Below are 27,437 nucleotides of genomic sequence, written 5' to 3'. Positions count from 1 at the left end.
GTACAAATAGGGACCCTACCTACACTAAAGTCCGCTGATCTAATTAGGTGCAAGTACAAATAGGGACCCCACCTACACTAAAGTCCGGTGATCTAATTAGGTGCAAGTACAAATAGGGACCCACCTACACTAAAGTCCGCTGATCTAATTAGGTGCAAGTACAAATAGGGACCCTACCTACACTAAAGTCAGGTGATCTAATTAGGTGCAAGTACAAATAGGGACTCCACCTACAATAAAGTCCGGTGATCTAATTAGGTGCAAGTACAAATAGGGACTCCACCTACAATAAAGTCCGGTGATCTAATTAGGTACAAGGTCAAATAGGGACCCCACCTACACTAAAGTCCGTTGATCTAATTTGGTGCAAGTACAAATAGGGACCCCACCTACACTAAAGTCAGATGATCTAATTAGGTACAAGGTCAAATAGGGACCCCACCTACACTAAAGTCCGTTGATCTAATTTAGTGCAAGTACAAATAGGGACCCCACCTACACTAAAGTCAGACGATCTAATTAGGTACAAGGTCAAATAGGGACCCCACCTACACTTAAGTCCGTTGATCTAATTAGGTGCAAGTACAAATAGGGACCCCACCTACACTAAAGTCCGTTGATCTAATTAGGTGCAAGTACAAATAGGGACCCCACCTACACTAAAGTCCATTGATCTAATTAGGTGCAAGGTCAAATAGGGACCCCACCTACACTAAAGTCCGTTGATCTAATTAGGTGCAAGTACAAATAGGGACCCCACCTACACTAAAGTCCGTTGATCTAATTAGGTGCAAGTACAAATAGGGACCCTACCTACACTAAAGTCCGTTGATCTAATAAGGTGCAAGTTCAAATAGGGACACCACCTACACTAAAGTCCGTTGATCTAATTAGGTGCAAGTACAAATAGGGACTACCTACACTAAAGTCCGTTGATCTAATAAGGTGCACGTTCAAATAGGGACCCCAACTACACTAAAGTCCGTTGATCTAATAAGGTGCAAGAACAAATAGGGACCCCACCTACACTAAAAGCCGTTGATCTAATAAGGTGCAAGAACAAATAGGGACCCCACCTACACTAAAGTCCGTTGATCTAATAAGGTGCAAGTTCAAATAGGGACACCACCTACACTAAAGTCCGTTGATCTAATAAGGTGCAAGTTCAAATAGGGACCCCACCTACACTTAAGTCAGGTAATCTTATAAGGTGCAAGTACAAATAGGGGCCCCACCTACACTAAAGTCCGTTGATCTAATAAGGTGCAAGTACAAATAGAGACCCCACCTACACTAAAGTCCGGTGATCTAATTAGGTGCAAGTACAAATAGGGACCCCACCTACACTAAAGTCTGTTGATCTAATTAGGTACAAGTACAAATAGAGACCCCACCTACACTCAAGTCAGTTGATCTAATTAGGTGCAAGTACAAATAGGGACCCCACCTACACTAAAGTCCGTTGATCTAATTAGGTGCAAGTACAAATAGGGACCCCACCTACACTAAAGTCCGTTGATCAAATTAGGTGCAAGGTCAAATAGGGACCCACCACCTACACTAAAGTCCGGTGATCTAATTAGGTGCAAGGTCAAATAGGGACCCACCACATACACTAAAGTCCGCTGATCTAATTAGGTGCAAGTTCAAATAGGGACCCCACCTACACTAAAGTCCGGTGATCTAATTAGGTGCAAGGTCAAATAGGGACCCACCACCTACACTAAAGTCCGTTGATCTAATTAGGTGCAAGTACAAATAGGGACCCTACCTACACTTAAGTCCGCTGATCTAATTAGGTGCAAGTTCAAATAGGGACTACCTACACTAAAGTCCGTTGATCTAATAAGGTGCACGTTCAAATAGGGACCCCAACTACACTAAAGTCCGTTGATCTAATAAGGTGCAAGTACAAATAGGGGCCCTACCTACACTAAAGTCCGTTGATCTAATAAGGTGCAAGAACAAATAGGGACCCCACCTACACTAAAGTCCGTTGATCTAATAAGGTGCAAGTTCAAATAGGGAAACCACCTACACTAAAGTCCGTTGATCTAATAAGGTGCAAGTTCAAATAGGGACCCCACCTACACTTAAGTCAGGTAATCTTATAAGGTGCAAGTACAAATAGGGGCCCCACCTACACTAAAGTCCGTTGATCTAATAAGGTGCAAGTACAAATAGAGACCCCACCTACACTAAAGTCCGGTGATCTAATTAGGTGCAAGTACAAATAGGGACCCCACCTACACTAAAGTCCGTTGATCTAATTAGGTGCAAGTTCAAATAGGGACCCCACCTACACTAAAGTCTGTTGATCTAATTAGGTACAAGTACAAATAGAGACCCCACCTACACTAAAGTCAGTTGATCTAATTAGGTGCAAGTACAAATAGGGACTCCACCTACACTAAAGTCCGTTGATCTAATTAGGTGCAAGTACAAATATGGACCCCACCTACACTAAAGTCCGTTGATCAAATTAGGTGCAAGGTCAAATAGGGACCCACCACCTACACTAAAGTCCGGTGATCTAATTAGGTGCAAGTTCAAATAGGGACCAACCACATACACTAAAGTCCGGTGATCTAATTAGGTGCAAGTTCAAATAGGGACCCCACCTACACTAAAGTCCGGTGATCTAATTAGGTGCAAGGTCAAATAGGGACCCACCACCTACACTAAAGTCCGTTCATCTAATTAGGTGCAAGTACAAATAGGGACACCACCTACACTAAAGTCCGTTGATCTAATTAGGTGCAAGTACAAATAGGGGCCCGCACCTACACTAAAGTCCGGTGATCTAATTAGGTGCAAGTTCAAATAGGGACCCCACCTATACTAAAGTCCGTTGATCTAATAAGGTGCAAGTTCAAATAGGGACACCACCTACACTAAAGTCCGGTGATCTAATTAGGTGCAAGTTCAAATAGGGACCCCACATACACTAAAGTCCGGTGATCTAATTAGGTGCAAGTTCAAATAGGGACCCCACCTACACTAAAGTCAGGTGATCTAATTAGGTGCAAGTACAAATAGGGACCCCACCTACTCTAAAGTCCGGTGATCTAATAAGGTGCAAGTACAAATAGGGGCCCCACCTACACTTAAGTCCGGTGATCTAATTAGGTGCAAGTACAAATAGAGACCCCACCTACACTAAAGTCCGGTGATTAAATTAGGTGCAAGTAAAAATAGGGACCCTACCTACACTTAAGTCCGTTGATCTAGTTAGGTGCAAGTACAAATAGGGACCCCACCAACACTAAAGTCCGGTGATCTAATTAGGTGCAAGTAAAAATAGGGACCCCACCTACACTTAAGTCCGTTGATCTAGTTAGGTACAAGTACAAATAGGGACCCCACCTACACTAAAGTCAGATTATCTAATTAGGTGCAAGTACAAATAGGGACCCCACCTACACTAAAGTCTGGTGATCTAATTAGGTGCAAGTACAAATAGGAACCCCACCTACACTAAAGTACGTTGATCTAATTAGGTGCAAGGTCAAATAAGGACCCCACCTACACTAAAGTCCGGTGATCTAATTAGGTGAAAGTTCAAATAGGGACCCCACCTACACTAAAGTCCGGTGATCTAATTAGGTGCAAGTTCAAATAGGGGCCCCACCTACACTTAAGTCTGGTGAACTAATTAGGTGCAAGTACAAATAGGGACCCCACCTACACTAAAGTCCGGTGATCTAATTAGGTGCAAGTACAAATAGGGACCCCTCCTACACTAAAGTCAGGTGATCTAATAAGGTGCAAGTACAAATAGGGGCCCCACCTACACTTAAGTCTGGTGAACTAATTAGGTGCAAGTACAAATAGGGACCCCACCTACACTAAAGTCCGGTGATCTAATTAGGTGCAAGTACAAATAGGGACCCCTCCTACACTAAAGTCAGGTGATCTAATTAAGTGCAAGTTCAAATAGGGACCCCACCTACTCTAAAGTCCGGTGATCTAATAAGGTGCAAGTACAAATAGGGGCCCCACCTACACTTAAGTCTGGTGAACTAATTAGGTGCAAGTACAAATAGGGACACCACCTTCACTTAAGTCCGGTGATCTAATTAGGTGCAAGTACAAATAGGGACCCCACCTACACTAAAGTCCGGTGATCTAATTAGGTGCAAGTACAAATAGAGACCCCACCTACACTAAAGTCCGGTGATCTAATAAGGTGCAAGTACAAATAGGGGCCCCACCTACACTTAAGTCTGGTGAACTAATTAGGTGCAAGTACAAATAGGGACACCACCTACACTAAAGTCCGGTGATCTAATAAGGTGCAAGTACAAATAGGGACCCCACCTACACTAAAGTCCGGTGATCTAATTAGGTGCAAGTACAAATAGGGACCCCTCCTACACTAAAGTCAGGTGATCTAATTAGGTGCAAGTACAAATAGGGGCCCCTCCTACACTAAAGTCAGGTAATCTAATTAGGTACAAGGTCAATTAGGTACCCCCACCTACACTAAAGTCAGGTAATCTAATTAGGTGCAAGTACAAATAGGGACCCCACCTACACTAAAGTCCGTTGATCTAATAAGGTGCAAGTACAAATACGGACCCCACCTACACTAAAGTCCGGTGATCTAATTAGGTGCAAGTACAAATAGGGGCCCGCACCTACACTAAAGTCCGGTGATCTAATTAGGTGCAAGTACAAATAGGTACCCTACCTACACTAAAGTCCGGTGATCTAATTAGGTGCAAGTTCAAATAGGGACCCCACCTACACTAAAGTCCGGTGATCAAATTAGGCGCAAGTTCAAATAGGGGCCCCACCTACTCTAAAGTCCGGTGATCTAATTAGGTGCAAGTACAAATAGGGGCCCCACCTACACTTAAGTCCGGTGATCTAATTAGGTGCAAGTACAAATAGGGACCCCACCTACACTAAAGTCCGGTGATCTAATCAGGTGCAAGTTCAAATAGGGACCCCACCTACACTTAAGTCTGCTGAACTAATTAGGTGCAAGTACAAATAGGGACCCCTCCTACACTAAAGTCAGGTGATCTAATTAGGTGCAAGTACAAATAGGGACCCCTCCTACACTAAAGTCAAGTGATCTAATTAGGTGCAAGTACAAATAGGGACCCCTCCTACACTAAAGTCAGGTGATCTTATTAGGTGCAAGTACAAATAGGGGCCCCTCCTACACTAAAGTCAGGTAATCTAATTAGGTACAAGGTCAAATAGGTACCCCCACCTACACTAAAGTCAGGTAATCTAATTAGGTGCAAGTACAAATAGGGATCCCACCTACACTAGGGATCCCACCTACACTAAAGTCCGTTGATCTAATAAGGTGCTAGCACAAATAGGGACCCCACCTACACTTAAGTCCGTTGATCTAATTAGGAGCAAGTACAAATAGGAACCCCACCTACACTAAAGTCCGTTGATCTTATAAGGTGCAAGTTAAAATAGGGACCCCACCTACACTAAAGTCCGTTGATCTAATTAGGAGCAAGTTCAAATAGGAACCCCACCTACACTAAAGTCCGTTGATCTAATTAGGTGCAAGGTCAAATAGGGACCCCACCTACACTTAAGTCAGGTGATCTAATAAGGTGAAAGTTCAAATAGGGACCCCACCTACACTAAAGTCCGGTGATCTAATTAGATGCAAGTTCAAATAGGGACCCCACCTACACTAAAGTCTGGTGAACTAATTAGGTGCAAGTACAAATAGGGACCCCTCCTACACTAAAGTCCGGTGATCTAATTAGGTGCAAGTACAAATAGGGACCCCTTCTACACTAAAGTCAGGTGATCTAATTAGGTGCAAGTTCAAATAGGGACCCCACCTACACTAAAGTCAGGTGATCTAATTAGGTGCAAGTACAAATAGGTACCCCTCCTACACTAAAGTCAGGTAATCTAATTAGGTACAAGGTCAAATAGGTACCCCCACCTACACTAAAGTCAGGTAATCTAATTAGGTGCAAGTACAAATAGGGACCTCACCTACACTAAAGTCCCTTGATCCAATAAGGTGCAAGTACAAATAGGGACCCCACCTATACTACAGTCCGTTGATCTAATAAGGTGCAAGTACAAATAGGGACCCCACCTACACTAAAGTCCGTTGATCTAATCAGGTGCAAGTTCAAATAGGGACCCCACCTTCACTAAAGTCAGGTAATCTTATAAGGTGCAAGCACAAATAGGGGCCCCACCTGCACTAAAGTCCGTTGATCTAATAAGGTGCAAGTACAAATAGGGACCCCACCTACAATCAAGTCTGTTGATCTAATTAGGTGCAAGTACAAATAGGGACCCCACCTACACTAAAGTCCGGTGATCTAATTAGGTGCAAGTACAAATAGGGACCCATCCTACACTAAAGTCCGTTGATCTAATTAGGTGCAAGTACAAATAGGAACACCACCTACACTAAAGTCTGTTGATTTAATTAGGTGCAAGTAAAAATAGGAACCCACCACCTACACTAAAGTCAGGTGATCTGATAATGTGCAAGTTCAAATATGGACCCCACCTACACTAAAGTCTGGTGAACTAATTAGGTGCAAGTAAAAATAGGGACCCCTTCTACACTAAAGTCAGGTGATCTAATTAGGTGCAAGTACAAATAGGGGCCCGCACCTACACTAAAGTCCGTTGATCTAATTAGGTGCAAGTTCAAATAGGGACCCCACCTACACTAAAGTCCGTTGATCTAATAAGGTGCAAGAACAAATAGGGACCCCACCTACACTAAAGTCCGGTGATCTAATAAGGTGCAAGTTCAAATAGGGACACCACCTACACTTAAGTCCGTTGATCTAATAAGGTGCAAGTTCAAATAGGGACACCACCTACACTAAAGACTGTTGATCTAATAAGGTGCAAGTTCAAATAGGGACACCACCTACACTAAAGACCGTTGATCTAATAAGGTGCAAGTTCAAATAGGGACCCCACCTACACTTAAGTCAGGTAATCTTATAAGGTGCAAGTTCAAATAGGGGCCCCACCTACACTAAAGTCCGGTGATCTAATAAGGTGCAAGTACAAATAGGGACCCCACCTACATTAAAGTCCGGTGATCTAATTAGGTACATGATCAAATAGGTACCCCCACCTACACTAAAATCAGGTGAACAATTAGGTACAAGGTCAAATAGGGACCCCACTACACTAAAGTCCGGTGATCTAATTAGGTAAATGGTCAAATAGGTACCCCCACCTACACTAAAATCAGGTGATCAAATAGGTACAAGGTCAAATAGGTACCCCCACCTACACTAAAATCAGGTGATCAATTAGGTACAAGGTCAAATAGGTACCCCCACCTACACTAAAATCAGGTGATCAATTAGGTACATGGTCAAATAGGTACCCCCACCTACACTAAAATCAGGTGATCAATTAGGTACAAGGTCAAATAGGTACCCCCACCTACACTAAAATCAGGTGATCAATTAGGTACATGGTCAAATAGGTACCCCCACCTACACTAAAATCAGGTGATCAATTAGGTACAAGGTCAAATAGGTACCCCCACCTACACTAAAGTCAGGTGATCTAATTAGGTAAATGGTCAAATAGGTACATCCACCTACACTAAAGTCAGGTGATCTAATTAGGTACATGGTCAAATAGGCACCCCCACCTACACTAAAGTCAGGTGATCTAATTAGGTACAAGGTCAAATAGGTACCCCCACCTACACTAAAGTCAGGTGATCTAATTAGGTACAAGGTCAAATAGGTACCCCTACCTACACTAAAGTCAGGTGATCAAATTAGGTACATGGTCAAATAGGTACCCCCACCTACAATAAAGTCAGGTGATTTAATTAGGTGCACGGTCAAATAGGGACCTCACCTATTCTAAATCCCGGTGATCTAATTAGGTGCAAGCTCAAATAGGTACACCCGATTACACTAAAGTCAGGTGATCTAATTAGGTGCACGGTCAAAAAGGGGCCCACCTACACTAGAGTCCGGTAGTCTAATTAGGTGCAGTTGTCAAATTAGGACCACCACAGACACTAAAGTCCATTGATCTAATTAGGTGCATGGTCAAATAGGGACCCTACAAATACTAAGCCCAGGAATCAATTAGATGCAATGTTAAATAGGGACCCCACCTACACTAAAGTCCTGTGATCTAATTAGATGCAAGGTCAAATAGGGGCCCCCACCTACACTTTAGTCAGGTGATCTAATTAGGTACATGGTCAAATAGGGACCCCACCTACACTAAAGTCCAGTGATCTAATTAAGTGCAAGGTCAAATAGGGACTTCACCTACACTAAAGTCTGGTGATCTTATTAGGTGCAAGGTCAAATAGGGACCCCACCAATACTAAAGTCCAGTAATCAATTTAGATGCAATGTCAAATAGGGACCCCACCTACACTAAAGTCCGGTGATCTAATTAGATGCAAGGTCAAATAGGGCCCCTCCTACACTTAAGTCTGGTGATCTAATCAGGTACAGGTCAAATAGGGACCACCCCTACACTAAAGTCCGGTGATCTAATTAAGTGCAAGGTCAAATAGGGACCTCACCTACACTAAAGTCTGGTGATCTTATTAAGAGCAGGGTCAAATAGGGACCCCACCAACACCAAAGTCTGGTGATCTAATTAGGTGCAAGGTAAAATAAGGGCCCCCACCTACACTAAAATCGGGTGATCTAATTTGGTTCAAGGTCAAATAGGCACCCCCCACAAAAACTTTAGTCCGGTGATCCTATTAGGTGCAAGGTCAAATATGGCCCCCACCAACACAAAGGTCCGGTAATCTGATTAGACATAAGGTCAAATAGGGACCCCCCCATAATAATACACTAACTTCCAGTGTTCTTATTAGGTGCAATGTAAAATAGGGACCCCACCTACACTAAAGTCCAGGATTCTTATCAGGTGCCCCACCTACACTAAAGTCCGGTGATGTAATTAGATGCAAGGTCAAATAGGGGCCCCACCTACACTAAAGTCTGGTGATCTAATTAAGTGCATGGTCAAATAGGGACCCGACCTACACTAAAGTCCGATGATCTAATTAGGTACAAGGTTAAAAAGGGGCCCCAAAGAACACTATAGTCCGGTTATCTAATTAGGTGCAATGTCAAATACAGACACCAACCTACACTTTGGTGCAATGGCATTTAGGGGTTTTCACCTTTACTTAACTCCGGTAATCTAATTAGGTGCAAGGCCATATAGGGGTTCCCACCAACACTAAAGTCCGGAAATCTGTTAAGGTGCAAGGCCATATAGGGGTTCCCTCCAACACTAAAGTCTGGTGATCTAATTAGGTGCAAGGTCAAATAGGGGCCCCACCTACACTAAAGTCCGGTGATCTAATTAGGTAAAAGGTCAAAAAGGGTCCACATCTACAGTAAAGTCCGGTGATCTTATTATGTGCAAGGTCAAATAGTGCCCCACCTACAGAAAGTCAGGTGATCTAATTAAGTGCAAGGTCAAATAGGGACGCCCACTTACATTAAAGTCTGTTGATCTAATTAAGTGCAAGGTCAAATAGGGACGCCCACTTACATTAAAGTCTGCTGATCTAATTAAGTGCAAGGTCAAATAGGGACACCCACTTACATTAAAGTCTGTTGATCTAATTAAGTCCAAGGTCAAATAGGGACGCCCACTTACATTAAAGTCTGTTGATCTAATTAAGTCCAAGGTCAAATAGAGACACCCACTTACATTAAAGTCTGTTGATCTAATTAAGTGCAAGGTCAAATATGGACGCCCACTTACATTAAAGTCTGTTGATCTAATTGCAAGGTCAAATAAGGACCCTCATCTGCACAAAAGTCCGTAAATCTTATTAGGTGCAAGGTCAAATAGGGACCCCTACCTACACTAAAGTCTGGTGATCTAATTAGGTGGATCAAATAGGGACCCCACCTACACTAAAGTATGTTGATCTAATTAAGTGGAAGGTCAAATAGGGCCCCGACCTACACTAAAGTCTGTTGAACTAATTAAGTGGAAGGTCAAATAGGGCCCCGACCTACACTAAAGTCTGTTGAACTAACTAAGTGGAAGGTCAAATAGGGACCCCACCTTCACTTAAGTATATTGATCTAATTAAGTGGAAGGTCAAATAGGGCCCCGACCTACACTAAAGTCTGTTGAACTTATTAAGTGGAAGGTCAAATAGGGACCCCACCTTCACTTAAGTATATTGATCTAATTAAGTGGAAGGTCAAATAGGGCCCCGACCTACACTAAAGTCTGTTAAACTTATTAAGTGGAAGGTCAAATAGGGACCCCACCCTCACTAAAGTCCGGTGGTTTAATTAAGTACACGGTAAAATAAAGACCCCACCTACACTAAAGTCCGGTGATCTGATAAAGTGGAAGGTCAAGAAGGGACCCCCCTCGCCTACAGTAAAGTCCGTTGATATAATTAAGTGCAAGGTTGAATAGGGGCCCCCACCTACACTTAAGTCTAGTGATCTGATTAGGTGCAAGGTCAAACCATACTATTCCAAATTGTGTTCAATAAACTCATACCTGAACCGCATAAAAGGTATTCCACACGATATAATTCGCAGACAAATATCTTTGCAGGAGTTTATCGAATCTGATACAAAAAAGTACACGTGCAATCATACCTTCAATCAGTTGATTCTCAGGTCGGTATACTAGTTTCCTTATGTCCTCTAGGATATAAGTTCATACCCGTTGAAGCACTTTTTCGCTTTTTTGAGCTTAGGGTATGCTAGTTCAATTGTGTCCCCTAACATGATAAGTCATACTCGGGTGTGCACATGCGCAGAAGTTGGCAGTCAAGTTCAAAAGTCGTCTGCGAGGTTTCACCGTACATAATATTTTTTATTTTTTTTTCTTCTCAATATATTCATACCTGAACTACACAAAAAATAGTGCACACGTTATAATTCAAAAGTGCCCTTCCATCAAGTTGATATGTATTTCTACACGCGTCAACAAATTTGATACAAAAAGTAATCTTTTACTCATACCATTTCTCGTTCCTGTTCTGTGGCGTGTTGTGCCTTACATTGGTATGCTAGTTCAGCTGTGTTCCCTATCATGTAAAGTCATACCTCTTTAATCTGTTCCACAGAATGTGGTGCCCTAATTCGGTATGCTAGTTCAGTTGTGTTCTCTATCATGTAAAGTCATACCTGTTTAATCTGTTCCACGGAATGTGGTGCTATGTGCCGGTATTCTAGTTCAGTTGTATCATCTATCATGTAACGTCATACCTGTTTAATCTGTTCCACGGCATGTCGTACCTAGGGTCGGTATGCTAGTTCAATTGTGGCCTCTATCATGGAAAGCCATACCTGTTTAATCTGTTTCGCGGCTTGTTGTGCCTTTGGCCAGTATGCTAGTTCAATTTTGCCATCTCTCTTGTAAAGTCATACCTGTATAATCTGTTTAGTCCGCTAAAATGTAAATTTGTACCTTCTTAAGCTGTTCCGCAGCGTGTAGAGCCTCAGGTCGGTTTGCTAGTTCAGTCTTATCCTCCAGCAGGGTGCGTAGCTTGACCAGAAAGTCCCCTAGTTCTTTTTTCTTGACCCTCTGGTCATGGGAATGGCGTATGCGTCGACCAATGTCCCGAACCTTAAATGTAATGTTTGAAATAAGTATTGTCTAACATAGCTTGTAGTTGTGGTGAAGATGGCACAAATTGAAATGCATACTATCATGCAATATGTAGTAACTATATATTCACTTTAAGACTTCTTGGTTGTTTGGATTAGAGTAAAGAATGTACAAAATAATCAGAGCAACTTCAAGTGAATACTGAAACATTCTACACCAGTGCTCCAGCTAGCCCGTTTTTCAATGGCGCAGCGCCCGTGCCCCTTTTCTTACCGCCCTGCCCCCTTTTTGAGTAGTGCCCTTTTCACAAATGCTCTATTAGCACCAATTATCCCGTTTGTGCCCTTTTTACTATTGAAATCATTATAAAAGATCGGCAGCCCTTAATCCGCTGTCATAATTGAGACAAATTACGTAATACTTATGATAATAGTGTTCCCGCTAGGTGTCACCATGCCCCCATTGACTGCTTAAAAAATGCCGTACTGCCCTTTCATATTCCCATGTGCCTTGTCCAAGTCATATGACAGCTAATTGTGTATTTGTGTAGTGAGCAGACGACCTGTGTATTCATAATCGGTCATCTTCTAATCCAATAATTAAGAAGAGACAAATAGGGAAACATCGGCAGGAGGCGGAGCTATTGAATGTCAGCCAATCAGAATATACATTGAGAATTCGTTCATTTAATGATGAAAGTTCGTAAATGCGATACAAAATGCGAAGGGATGGTGAAAAATGTTGTCAAGCACAATTAAATCTATTAAAATAATTGTTAATTGTATTGTACTGCCGAAAATCGTCATTTAAACATTGTTGATTTGAAGCAGACGGTCACTGCCGATTTGTAAACATAACAAAGGTGGCGCTAACACAATCAAATACTTCACTATTTCAGTAAATGTTTTTTAAAGTTTATTTGTAAAATATTCTTGATGAAAATTTCATTGTAACCCACAAATATATGCTGATGCTTTATGTTTACCTATCGTGGTTACGATCATGTCAAAATTCGCCGAAACCGCCATTTTGTCAGAACGAATTTCGGAGTTATTTTATCAATGGTCTATATTTTATAAGTGATTTTTAAAGAAAGGGCAGTGATTTTAATTGTCATTATATTCTAAAACATTAGCATATTAAACGTTATTTTACCAAAGACAATTAAAAACAGCCAGGCTGAATGTAACATTCGTACCCAATCCCGATCGTACCAAACTAAGATTCGTCACCTACATATCTGTTTTTTGTGTATTTATTTATTTGATTGCTTCAAATGTTTAACTGTCTTTGATTTTTGGAGAAATATGTGACATTGCACTAAAGGAGACTCCAGACAAGTACAATCATACTACCACAGACAAAAAGACAAATTCTAATTTTGATATTCAAACACACCCTTCCAAATTTGGAGAAAAAAACAAACTTTTTTTGTTCAAGTCTGGAAATCATGGAAAATGATTTAAATTGAGTATGAAAACAAATCAAATTCTAGGTGGAGACCCCCCCCCCCCAAAAAAAAAAAACAACAACAACAAACAAACAACCTTGTGACAGGGGTGGACCCCTCCCACAACCACCCCCAATCGCCCCTACACGACTCATGTAGTTTGCCCTTTTCAAAACTCCACCCTGCCCTTTTCAAATCCTGGCTGGAGCACTGTACACTTATTATGAACATTCTTAAAAGCTGAATTCTCACAGATTGACTGTTTAGGCCACGTTTTCATGTTTTGTCTGGGAATTAGCCAATGTTTGCGTTAATGTCTGGAAACCAGTGATATAAGACTGCTGACAAATGATCTGATCTGGGGGTTTTTCATATTATTTTGTTCGAAAATTGATGTTTAATGGCTAAAAATGTTAGTAACGCTTTTAGAAACAAGAGGCCCAAAAGGGCCCATGCTCTACTGGCATGGCTTTTGTGATCATATCAATCTACAGCATGTATGTATGGGTAAAAGGCAACAGACATATAGTTTATGTTTTGTGTTTGGGTTACCTGAAAACGTAGCACGTTCAACATCTGAGCCCAGAAAGTATTGTAAGCAGATTAGTTGCATGAACTATTTTAACAGTGCTCCAGCCAGGATTTGAAAAGGGCAGGGTGCTAGGTTAAAAAGGTCACTTTCAATGAGCCTTGATCGGGCACTTGCAAGGGCCAATGTTGAATTCTTATTGTGTATTTGTTGTAATTACTTTCAATCCTAATAGTTAGTTATGAATACCTTAGCTGTTTTCTTTAATTTAGTGTCAAAACTATTTATATTTATTATTTTCATACTTATTTCTGAAAATTGACTCTGTCAAACAAAAGGGCACAGCAGGGTGTAGTAAAGGGCAGCAGGGTGCTGGAAAAGGGCAGCTGGGTGCCCCACCCTGCTATTTAGGCCTAGCTGGAGCACTGTTTTAATATGTGCCAAGTAAAAGTCATCTGACAAAAAAAAAATGCTTTAAAAACTGTACTTACAGTAAAAATTTCTGTAGTTTTAAAAGTTAAACAAGATCTGTCACAGTATGTGACGAATGCCCCCGAATGTGACATTGACCTACGAACAAGGTCAGTACATGAAAAGTTGATCTTGCCTTTACGTGTCAAATATATATGGCAAGTTATTTTAAATTGCCTCTGAACATAAAAAAAATACCACCCATACTTGACAACCTACACTGTTATGTCCTTATATTCAGAATTCCCTTGTGAATAAACACTTAGTGTATCTTTCACCTTAGAGGTAGGAACACGGGTCTTGCACATGACACGTCGTCTTCGTATGTGGAACACATGTAGCAAGTTATTTTAAAATCTGTCCATACTAGAGAAAGTTACAGCCCGGACACGACAACCTATACCCTAGATGTCCTTGTATGCAGCACTCCATTGTGAATAAACACTAAGTGTGACCTTGACCTTTGAGGTAGGGACACGGGTCTTGCACGTGACACGTCGTCTTGGTATGTGGAATACATGTGGCAAGTTATTTTAAAATCTGTCCATACAAGGGAAAGTTACAGCCCGGACACGACAACTTATACTCTATGTCCTTATATATATGCAGCACTCCATTGTGAATAAACACTATGTGTGACCTTGACCTTTGAGGCAGGGACACGGGTCTTGCAGACGACACGTCGTCTTGGTATGTGGAACACATGTGGCAAGTAATTTTAAAATCTGTCCATACAAGAGAAAGTTACAGCCCGGACACGACAACCTATACTCTATGTCCTTATATGCAGCACTCCATTGTGAATAAACACCAAGTGTGACCTTGACTTTTAAAGTAGGGACACGGGTCTTGCACGCGACACGTCGTCTTGGTATGTGGAACACATGTGGCAAGTTATTTTAAAATCTGCCCATACAAGGGAAAGTTACAGCCCGGACATGACAACTTATACTCTATGTCCTTATATGCAGCACTCCATTGTAAATAAACACTACGTGTGACCTTGACCTTTGAGGTAGGGACACGGGTCTTGCACATGACACGTCGTCTTCGTATGTGGAACACATGTAGCAAGTTATTTTAAAATCTGTCCATACTAGAGAAAGTTACAGCCCGGACACGACAACCTATACCCTATGTCCTTGTATGCAGCACTCCATTGTGAATAAACACTAAGTGTGACCTTGACCTTTGAGGTAGGGACACGGGTCTTGCACGTGACACGTCGTCTTGGTATGTGGAATACATGTGGCAAGTTATTTTAAAATCTGTCCATACAAGGGAAAGTTACAGCCCGGACACGACAACCTATACTCTATGTCCTTATATATATGCAGCACTCCATTGTGAATAAACACTATGTGTGACCTTGACCTTTGAGGCAGGGACACGGGTCTTGCACACGACACGTCGTCTTGGTATGTGGAACACATGTGGCAAGTAATTTTAAAATCTGTCCATACAAGAGAAAGTTACAGCCTGGACACGACAACCTATACTCTATGTCCTTATATGCAGCACTCCATTGTGAATAAACACCAAGTGTGACCTTGACTTTTAAAGTAGGGACACGGGTCTTGCAGACGACACGTCGTCTTGGTATGTGGAACACATGTGGCAAGTTATTTTAAAATCTGCCCATACAAGGGAAAGTTACAGCCCGGACATGACAACCTATACTCTATGTCCTTATATGCAGCACTCCATTGTAAATAAACACTAAGTGTGACCTTGACCTTTGAGGTAGGGACACGGTTCTTGCACGTGACACGTCGTCTTCGTATGTGGAACACATGTGGCAAGTTATTTTAAAATCTGTCCATACAAGAGAAAGTTACAGCCCGGACACGACAACCTATACTCTATGTCCTTATATGCAGCACTCCATTGTGAATAAACACTATGTGTGACCTTGACCTTTGAGGTAGGGACACGGGTTTTGCACGCGACACGTCGTCTTGGTATGTGGAACACATTTGGCAAGTTATTTTAAAATCTGTCCATACAAGGGAAAGTTACAGCCCGGACACGCCAACCTATACTCTATGTCCTTATATGCAGCACTCCATTGTGAATAAACACTAAGTGTGACCTTGACCTTTGAGGTAGGGACACGGGTCTTGCACGCGACACGTCGTCTTGGTATGTGGAACACATGTGGCAAGTTATTTTAAAATCTGTCCATACAAGGGAAAGTTACAGCCCGGACACGACAACCTATACTCTTATGTCCTTATATGCATGTGGCAAGTTATTTTAAAATCTGTCCATACAAGAGAAAGTTACAGCCCGGACACGACAACCTATACTCTATGTCCTTATATGCAGCACTCCATTGTGAATAAACACCAAGTGTGACCTTGACCTTTGAGGTAGGGACACGAGTCTTGCACGCCACACGTCGTCTTGGTATGTGGAACACATGTGGCAAGTTATTTTAAAATCTGTCCATACAAGGGAAAGTTACAGAGCCGGTCGGACGGACGGACTGTGCGATTTTAATATGCCCACATTCGGGGGCATAAAAAAGTTGGTCAAAAGGTCAAAGTCAAGGGCAGCCTAGGAAAACATTGATCAATTTGAACAAACATTCACAATCAATTGTGCTGAGATGGATGCACGAACACACAAAAAGATTTTCAAACCTTTCCAGATTTATGTTTACCAAACCTGTGAACCCTGGGTGTGGCCAGTAATGACACCAGGTGCATCACTTAAACATTCACAACCAATTTTGTTAAGATGAATGCGCAAACTACAGAACTTAAAGCTAAAAAATGGCCTTTGGGCTTTCAACAATAACAAGGCAGAGTAATTCACAAAATCAACTGCAGAAGCAAAAAGCAAATTGTCTCTCAAAATCCTAGACTTGCAAATTGTCTCCCTTAACTCTAGACTTAAATTTACATGTACATGTAAACTTGGCTAAAAATAGAATTCGCTCATGCAGACCTGGCTAAAAATAGAAAGCATTTCTTGAAACCTTTCATGGCCCATAATCTAGGCATTTATGGGCGGATCTGGCTGGTTTTCGAAAGGAACCGAGCTCTAATGGATATCTAGATACTGTACAAGTTTCATCGAGATACAATCAAAACTGAAGACTGTATCGTGTTCACAACCAATTGTTTACAGACGCACGAACGCACGACCGCACGGATGCACATACTACGTACACATTACCATCGCATAAGCTCTTCTGGCCTTTGGCCAGTAGAGCTAAAAACGAGTTTTTTTTGCTGTTTTTTAGTGAATTATCTTATATGACCGAACTAAATGTAGTGATGCCCAAATAAGCTGATTCTGGGACAAAAATAAATAAATAAAAGTCAAAACTGTCAATCTGTGAGAGTGCAGCTTTAAAAAGTCATCGAAATCGCATAATATGATTATAGTATGATTCATATGTTTACCTCTGTTAACAAATTTGGCTGTGTTGCAACGATAAACGACAGCTTGTTCTGGAAATCCTCGCAATTCATCATGACGCTGATCACGCCGTTGAAGTCACTGTCTTTGATGGAGGACACGGTTTTGTAGCCATCAGGAGGAAGGAAACACTTGGCTATCTCCCAGGGAATGGTGCTCCATTTGTCTGCGTTCGTGTTCTTCCAGGATGGTCCCGAAAACCTGTGATGTTGAACTATTTCATCACGGACGCCTTCACAAATCCCATTTGGACAAGGAACATACTGTTTTGAAGGGCCGTTATGAAATTTGCAGTTTTTTTTACTTGTGCATATCTTAGGAGTGGAGCACTTCAACACGTTCTCGGTGAAACATTGTACACATGTTGCCCCGCCTGGAAGACCCTTGGATGTTCTAACGTTGTTATAGATGTCCTGGTGAACGCATGTCAGCACCTCCTCCACAAAAATTTGTAAACCCTCCTTGGTGATGTTGAGGGCGAGGGCGGCCTTGATCCAGTTTTGGACCTCCTCTTCCCTCAACGAATCCCGATAAGAGGCCATTGTTTTGCCATTAGACTGTATTCAATAACTGGTAAAAGAAACAAGTCACTGAGTATAACTTACATTATAAAAGTCCCCTTCAGATTCTTATACAATTTACTAGCATAAATTAGAGCTGCACTCTAACAAATTTACTGTTTTGGCAACTTATTTATTTTCTTGGAATGAGCGAATTTTTGCGTAAATATCCACAAACTAGTGATATAAGACTGCTGACAAAAGATCAGATCGCAGATGTTCATATTTCCGACAAAAATTGATGTTTTATGGCTAAAGAGTTACTAACGGTTTAAGAAAAACACATTTTTTTTAACTAAACTATGAAAATCTGCGATCTGATTTTTGTAAGCAGTCGTATATCACTAGTTTCCATTCATTTTGATATAAATTGGGACGTTCCAAGACAATTTTTTTTTTTTAAGTTGTCAAAACGTTCAATCTGTGAGAGTGCATCTTTAAGAAAATGTTGAAATAGCCACCACATTTTTCACGACATTTTTGCTGTTATTATAGGACCCTTATAAATTGTAGTAAATTGATTCTTTATGTTGGCATGGCAACCAATAAAATAAAATGATGTGCATGATATTCGGACGGACATCCCCTATGGTGGAATCTGTAGGGGGTTAAAATTATTACATATTATACAGCATAAAATTATTTAAGTAATAACCATTGTAATGGTTCACGGTTATTTTTTTTTACCAAAATAAATAATTTAATGCGATGCAGTCGCATAACTCTTTATTTTGGTAAATACATACTGACATAACCCTTAAAGCTGCACTCTCACAGATTTACCAATTTTACAACATTTTCTTTTGTCTTGGAAACAGCATTTTTTGCAAACCAATGACATAAGATTGCTGACAAAAAATCGGATCGTAGATTTTTATATTTCCGCTCGAACACCAATGTTTTATGGTTAAAACCGTTACTTATGGTTTAAGAAAAATGCATAAAAAAATCATTTTTTTTAACTTAAATATAAAAATCTATGATCCAATTTTTTGTCAGCAGTCTTATATAACTGTTTTTTATGCATTTTCGCAAATATTGGCTTATTCAAAGACAACGAATAAAAAAGTTGACAAAACGTTCAATCTGTGAGAGTGCAGCTTTAAATCAGCTTAGTATTTGACATAATATTTTGTCTACTGGTTCAGCCCCTATAACAGCTGACTGCTAATTTACTTAAGTGGATGTACTGCAGATTTTAAAAATACTGTCATCCCATTGGGCAAAAATATAATTTTGACCTCTAATCGCAGGTTCGATTAGTATATACAAATTTATTTTAGCTCGATTGTGACGAAAGTTAAGCTTATAGAATCACTGCCGGGTCCGTTTCCTGGGCAGAAACCAGTACTGTGTCCATTCTGAGAGGCCATGAGAAAGTACTCCTGGTGGGGATTGAACCCCTTGGGTGAGAGGCAGGCATCTTAACCACTAGACCACTCTCACCCTGATGGGGATCAAACCCAAAACCTCTTGGATGAGAGGCGGACACCTATACCACTAGACAACTCTCACCCCTATCGTGATAAATCCAATCTATGGAACCCATAGCATCATCACTCAGGTGAACGAGAATGATTAAATTGATGCTGATCCGTGGTCTAGTGGTACCGCACTTGACTATCAATCTATGGGTAGGAGGTTCGACTCCCATGCAGGCCTACAGCCTATAATATATACATGTAGTAGTATCAGCAGATAAGGTAAATGAAATTATAAAACTATGCTTCATTCACTTATTTTTCAGTATATGTGTAGATGCATTGTTATCTTATAATACAGTATTATTCATTATATTTATAGTTATCCTTCTTACCTGATTTATATGTTTGTTGTATAACATTTACGTAAAGTTTTATTCTATAAGACTGTATGTTTCTTTGTATATGTTCTGATTATCATGTGTCATGTGTCTTCATATCAGAGGAAAAAGAATCTCTCCTTACTTTTCTACATGACATGTTAGAATAATTAATGCGATTGTGTTAAAAATAAGGTACAGTACAGCCTTTTAGCTCACTGTTAATATCTAAATAATGCAGGGCTTTCTCTGGCCATTTTGGGAAAAAGACCCTGGACATTTTGGGAAATTTTGCGTCATGAAAATGCCGAAATTGGGAAATTGTACAGTTAAAAGAAAAAGCTGTGTAGTCTCCTGAGAATTAGGAAATGATTTAATATTAGTTTATTTTCCCTTTAAAGGACCCAAAATGGCTGAAATATCAATCCTTTGGTTGTAAATATCTATTGCAATAAATCATGACAGATAATATTTCATGCTGATCTCTGAATGTGATGAAAATCAATGATTTCCGAGATCTATATCAAAAAAACTTTACATGACATGACTTATTAGGAAGTTGCAAATGAACCAATACAGATAAAAAAGACTTTCTAAAAAATAAAAATTCTTTTATTGGTATTTTTTTCTGAAGATTGGAAAAAATACCTTACATTTTGCTTTGGGAATGGGTCTGATAGTCGGACCCTTGGGTACTATAGAAAAAGCCATGCAATCATACACCAAATTGATGATTATGTGTTACTATGATTCACAGCCTATATAAATAAGTATGCGCTTGGATACCAGGATGATTTTTCACAAAGCTTATGCACCAGTCAATTGTAACCACGCCCCCCCCCAGGTCCGGGGAATAGCGAGGACTTTGACTTTCGGTCCAGCCACCCCCGGTTAAATCCCCGCTCTGCGAGGACGAACAGATGGCAAATTCTCTGCCAAATGCCCCCGCACCCCAGGGACCCTAGTTAAGGCCCATTCCCCGCTATATTTAAAGCGAAGACAAAACCACCACATTCACCCGGCACTGCAGGGCCACCTGAAAGGTAAAAACACGGCCCATTTCCCCGGTATACCCCCGGACCTGGGGGGCCGTGGTTACAATTGACTGGTGCATTAATAATTAAAAGGCTGGTTTCTTACTATAAAAACAATAAAACATAAATTGAACCAAAATGCAATACTTTTGTCATAGAGAATGACAATGCATATATGTATAACTACATGTATGATAAACAAGTCTAATTTCATCTATTCATCATATTTGTGCAACAGTTATGGATGAATGAGTACAGTAGATGCGATATAATCAGAACGTATTTTGTTAATTCTAAGCCTTTTCCTCTTTAATTACTTATCTATTATTTTCCCCTCTCTAACCAGTATGTATATACATATGTAATTGTTTATTTGGAGGTCTTAATGGGATAATGACTTTCAAGGTTTGAGCAGTATACATACACGTAAAACGAAAGCAGTAAGAACATGAAAATATACGTGAAATGAAACATGATTTTCAAATATTAAACTCAATTAATATGGTTTTGCATTTCCTTAATGTCTCTGATTACACACATAATGTGATGCTGATCTGAAAAGTTGTTGAATTGTGTTAAAAAAAAATCAAAACTCACATTTACGGCCGCCATTAAAGCAAATACGTGACGAACATTTAACATAGCGCATGCGCGAAAACATTTGGGCGTCAACCGTAACAACTCGGCTTTCTCCGGCAAGGTTCAAGATAGTGGACCGGCAAGCTTCGGGATAGACCTCGTTAATTGTAGTAAGGATAAGTATTGTATTAAAATCAAAGCGCTTAAAGCGTTGAATGGCCGTCGGCCTGCAATGTTATGTGAGTATAGTCATGTAATTGTAAAAAAATAATTATTAAATTAAATTATAACATAAAAATCTAAAGATAGTATATAAGTAAGTATATGAGTAGCTCAACTTTAAGAGTTTTATGTTGATTCTCAATTAGATCATGTAGTATAAGTCACTTGAAATGTGGAATACGCCAAATAGTTACGTATAGGGTATGGAGTAATTCTAAATATCACATTAAACCTTATCTGGAGCTTTGGTTTTTATAAACAATGCACTGCCACGGATAAATCATTAATGAATTTTAGTAATATCTACACTTCAATTCAAACTTGACTAAGGCTTATTTAATTTACTTCCAGGGTATGCCAGCTTAACCAAATGCATCCCAAATAAATGCATTGAACATATTAATTAGGTTTATGTGTTAGGCCTACTTCTACAACGACAAATACCTCTGGATCGAATCACCCGAATATTATTTAATCCCTGTATGTTTGATGTACATGTATCTTAATAATGCCCTCAACCAATGCCACAAAATGAACAGAGTACTCATCTATATCAGTGGTTTTAAATATGCATATGCATTATGTTACATGCTCAAGACTTTGGTCTGAAATTACTGAGACAAAGTGAGAAATATTCACACACTTTCCGTTTCATTCGGCATTACATGACAATGACACAAATTGTAGTAGATCGATAGCTTTACGCGATTTGATTTGAATGGTAAAAGTGTATACTTATCTGCATTTAGTACTGGTTAAATGTTGTTAGTATGTACTTACCCAAGAGAATGGTCTTATGTCGACACACGTTTTACAAACACAAGGACAAACTAACAATTTCAATGAAAATAAAAAGTAAGAGCGATTTAAGCTATTAAAAACATAGGAAATATTCTTATGGATGAACTTCAATCACCAAAATAAATTGATTGTTGGATACAATAAAGCATTAAAATTTAATTTAAAACATTATGGTTTGATATCTTACGCATAATTAGCTTTTAATTGTATCATAATACGATCCATATATTCCCGAGTTCTCAGACTTTATTTCCGGGAACCTCTCTGAATGCGATGAACCAGATTCTATTCTTAACTACAAAGTACATGTAGATATTATTAGATATTATCGGTCCTCGGCCTTACATGTATTTATTTGATTCAGTACGCGTTCATTTTGAAACTGTTTGCAGATTCTGCTTTTTATATTGCGTTCTTTAACTCTCTGATATTGAAATAATTCCTTTCTGTACAATTTTAATCCATGCCAAGAAATCCTATCAAATTTTCGATTAAGAAGGAAACCCCTGTATGCCAGCATATACCTGGATTTTAGCAGCATATGCATTATGTTCCATTCAGTGGTTTTGTGCTAAGGGTTAAAGGGCTGACTTGGTTCTCCATGTAATTTTTATCAGTTATCTGCTGTAACAGCTAATTGATTTTATTTAATGGCCATTACGACCAGCATGAAATTCAGGAGTTTGGTCATTTTTCGGAAAAATCTTTCTATAGTGCATGTTTCTTAGGTTTAACGCTTCATCTCATTTTGTTTATTACGACACTTGTCAAAAATAAAACAAAAATTTCAAAAATAGTTTATTATTAAGTATTGACATGATTTTCTTAACTATAAAAAGTATAATTATTAATTAACTAAGCTAAGCATTACATCTTTGATATTGTTCATGAACAATCTCCTTAATAACAATATTTAACTATCTAAACCACACTCTTGAATTATGTTTAAAGATTGAAAACATCAAGTACAAATATACTAACTATATTTCTTAGTTCCCCAACAGCTAAATATTTTCCACACGCCAGCCAAATCCTAATAGCCCCTTATAGAACAATACCGTAATCAAGTCGTTTAATTTAATAACTTGATTAAGGGATTGTTCCATAAGAGGCTATTAGGATTTGGCCAGCGTGAGGATGTATTTTGACCCAAATAGAATCACGAACCCCAGTCAAACTTATCGATTACTGGCTCAAAATGTTATGACTCATGTATATTTAATAAAATGATACCGGGGAGTCGTTTATCTGTGGATGTCGAAAATCTGCTTAAACGGGCTCTACTCCGTATGATAAAATAGCGAAAAAAGAGAAAATTGTCGAAAACTGACATAAACTTGGCATCGATGTGTACTATGCATTGAAACTTACTAACTGAAGTACCACATAATTCACAATTTATTTAAGTTCAGCAGTTATTTCGTATTTTTCCATTAAAAAGATTACTGGGTATGTCTACCAGGTAGAATTCATTCCTTATGCGTGATTGGCTAGTCGGTGTTATTACGTGATATTACCGAGGTACATGTATAGCTTAATTATGAAATTAATAGAGGAAGCCATCGTAGCTCAGTGGATACGACGCTGGACTGCAATTTTGGCGACACAGGTTTGAACTCGGTCTCCGACACATTTTTTTTTTTTACATTTTGGTACTTTTTTACAATTATGATATCAAAGCGTAACACATTCCATTAGAAAATTGTCCTGAGATTCGTTACAGAAAAAAACATTTTTTGGTGCGAATCTGGTATACAGTCCCTTTAAGGGTTCATTGTACTTTGCGCTCATTATAAATAGATGAATGAAGGGTCTTCGCATTGATACAAAAAGCTTAGTTCCATCATTCACAGCAACATAGAGTTGATTAACGCGAGATAAGCAGCATCAGTAGAAGTTATATGATAGTTAGTAGAAGGGATATTATTAGCTGTTGTTATTGTAGAAGTGGCAACAACAACAACAACAATTCAGCAGGAGCGGCAGTAGTTTTAGGGGTATCATCATCATCATCATCATCATCATCATCATCATCGGTGGTGGTTGTGGTGGTGGTGGCGGTGGTGTTGACAGTGGCAATAGCAGAAGCAGTAGTGTTATTATCAACAGCAATAGCTGCAGCATTACCACCTGTATTACAAAGATTTAAGAGCACACGTATTAAATGACCAACGTAGTCGGTTTTGTTCGGTGGGGTTAAATACCTATTTACAGTAACGATCGTTGGGAGTCATGTTATTATTTGGGGTGTGTGTGTGGGGGGGGGGGGGGTCAATATTTTACAGAAAAGGAGTCACTCAAGGACAGCGACCATTGCCGTGATTTTATGGGGATCAAAATATGTTCTTTCACCGGTCACGGTATGAAGACAATGCCAGATGAACACAAAACTAAGCAATATTCTAGATTGAAACATTGCAAAAACAAATCGCAATCAGTTATACGTAAATGCATTTTAAACGCCTCAGAATGAGTTCATTATGATATGAACAAATTTGAAGTAAATTTAACATTCGGAGATTCAGTTGATGTATTTTTTCAAGTTTTGCATGGGGTATACGTATACTTACGAACACAATATTTTTTACTGTGAAAAAACAACAAAGCTTTAAAAATGAATAATAAGACTGTGTGTTTTGTTCAAATGCAAACCCAATAAATCTGACATTTTAAAATCAATATCCATACGCTTAGTAAAGCATATAATTCGACCTATGAGACGGCCAGATTCATATATAATGTAATATAGGTTACATTTTCATTCCAAACAGTTGGTTTTTCATTTACAATTTTCATTAACATCTGTCATATGTCTAAAAAAATAATGTTACTCATTAAAAACAACATGATTATTTTTGTTTAAGAAAAAGTAAATAATATGTTTTACTAAATTAAGTACTCTGTAATTACGTCTAACACTTGATATTTCTTCCCGTCTTTATGGGCAAAATTAAGTACATTCTTCCAAATCTTGACCCAAACTACAGCAACTCCCTAGATATGATAACATGATTAAACACATGGTCAGATTCTCGGTCAATTAGGGGTTAACGTGTAGCTGAAATTGACTCTCGTGTAGAAATGAAAAGTGGAAAAATTTGCTGGTATTTCTTGGCATGTTGTGCTCGAGTGATCTAAAAAAGTCAAATTACCCTTGTCATGCATACAGCCTTTTTAGCTCTCAGAGTCAGTGTTGTAATATCTAAATAATCATACATCAAATTGATGATTATATGTGTAACTATGATTCACAGCCTATAAATAGGTATACGCTGGGATACCAAGATGGTTTTTCACAAAGCTTAATAATAGAAAGGCTGGTTTCCTACTACATGACCTCTAAACGCCAGCTCCACCACTTTACGGTGATGCAAAGAAAAAGAGCTGTCGACACTTCCGTAGTGGAGCTGTGCCCTATATTTACATAAACAAACGTGAGTATGATTTATATTTCATTTGATAATTTCATTTAGCGGACATATTTCGAAAATCGGAGAATGTGGTACCGTGTAAGAACACTTCTACTGTAGGCTGATTACTATTTCGTTGCAATATTGTGCAAACTGTGGTGTCAGGAGCTTTTCTCCCGAATCGAACTGGTGCATATTTTGTGATCTGATTGCATAGCAAGTACATTTCGATGCTAACACACCCCGTAAGAACATTCTCACGCATGCAAACATAACTGTTATGTATAGTACTTATGCCGGAACACAACAAAACTGATAAGCACTTCTTAAAAAAGAAAAATGCACATATTTATAAAAGTGGTGGCGCTGTTGCCCTAGTGGTGGCGCTATCGAGTATGTTTTGCGCTTGAAGTAATATAAAATGTAAACGCTTTTGGAATGAATACAAAAGTTGCTATGTTTATTATTCATTGAACATCATGCTGGTTATTCATACTACTTGCGGAAACAAAACTCTACGCGAACTACCTTAACCTTCCTGAAAACTATTTCGAAAATAAATGGCTAGGTGCTGTTAATTTTACCATATAACTATAAGTATCTATCATGTGGGTCCGGTTATGAGAGAGGTATTCTTGCATACCGGACGTGTGTTCCCGGTCATTTGACCAGTGCTGGAAAAACGCATCTTACACCACCATGTAAGATGAGTTATGCGCCACAAAGCGCTATTTCTTATTTCTTTTATTGTATGGTTTATGAAAAGTACATTATTTCATTTCAATAAAGCGCAATCAATTATAAGTATGCAATCAATTTAAATAGATAATGAATAATCGTAATAACGCGATTTAAATAGTTACTATTTGACATCAATAGTGATTTAAAATTACTGCGCTTTATGACGTCAGTAAACAAAGTTTCACGCGCTTTTTGGTAAAATGTATAAAAGTGCGTTTTTTACCTCAATTCTTCCACAAGTTGATAACTTTAGATATGCAAGAAAAATTTCAATCATGTTTTTCCGGTACGGAAAGAAAAATCGGTCCTTCGGTCACGCTACGTGGCCGGTAACTCGGTAAACCTCTTTACCGGATTACGCGCGTGCACTCGGGTCGGATTTTCTATCCGTACCGGACACACATGATAGATACTTATATCTATATGGTAAAATTAACAGCACCTAGCCGTTTGTTTTCGAAATAGTTTTCAGTAAGGTTAAGGTAAGTTTACTTCCGTGTAATAGAAAAAAAAAACAAGTTATGCATGAAAAAAAGAAAGTAAGTAAATTATTATAAAACTTGGTGTAGATCGATATTACCACTACATGTAGCATCTTATAATTCAGTAACCATATTATTTCGTCGGCTATTTCAAGGTAAGAACACTGCTTAGGGGGTCGATTTTTTGTAACGAGCGCTACCAGTCACATTGATCATCAGAGTTACTTCCCCTGATAAATCGAGAAATTATTTTTTTCTGTATTTTCTTCCCTACTTTGCTTCTATAGAGGATTAAATTTGCGAGGTATGGCCACGAGTATCTTAAGAACATGTTTGAGTATTTTGATTACCAATGCACGTGTC

General features: G+C 39.3%; 1 protein-coding gene across 1 annotated transcript in view; it reads right to left on the bottom strand.

The window, feature by feature from the left end:
- LOC128203611 (uncharacterized) overlaps positions 1-21,498 on the bottom strand; it is a 29,192-nt gene extending 7,694 nt beyond the window's left edge. Inside the window, exons 1-3 of the mRNA XM_052905098.1 lie at positions 21,437-21,498; positions 17,429-18,014; positions 11,425-11,583 (exon numbers count right to left, since the gene is read on the bottom strand). Coding sequence (XP_052761058.1) covers positions 11,425-11,583; positions 17,429-17,986 — 717 coding nt within the window. The 5' untranslated portion in view covers positions 17,987-18,014; positions 21,437-21,498. The remainder of the gene's footprint in view (positions 1-11,424; positions 11,584-17,428; positions 18,015-21,436) is intronic.
- Between the last annotated feature and the right edge of the window lie 5,939 nt (positions 21,499-27,437).

Source organism: Mya arenaria, chromosome 9, assembly GCF_026914265.1.
Source record: "Mya arenaria isolate MELC-2E11 chromosome 9, ASM2691426v1".
Classification (NCBI taxonomy): domain Eukaryota; kingdom Metazoa; phylum Mollusca; class Bivalvia; order Myida; family Myidae; genus Mya; species Mya arenaria.
Note: the sequence above shows the minus strand (reverse complement) of the source record. Positions and strands in the feature narration are given on the sequence as shown.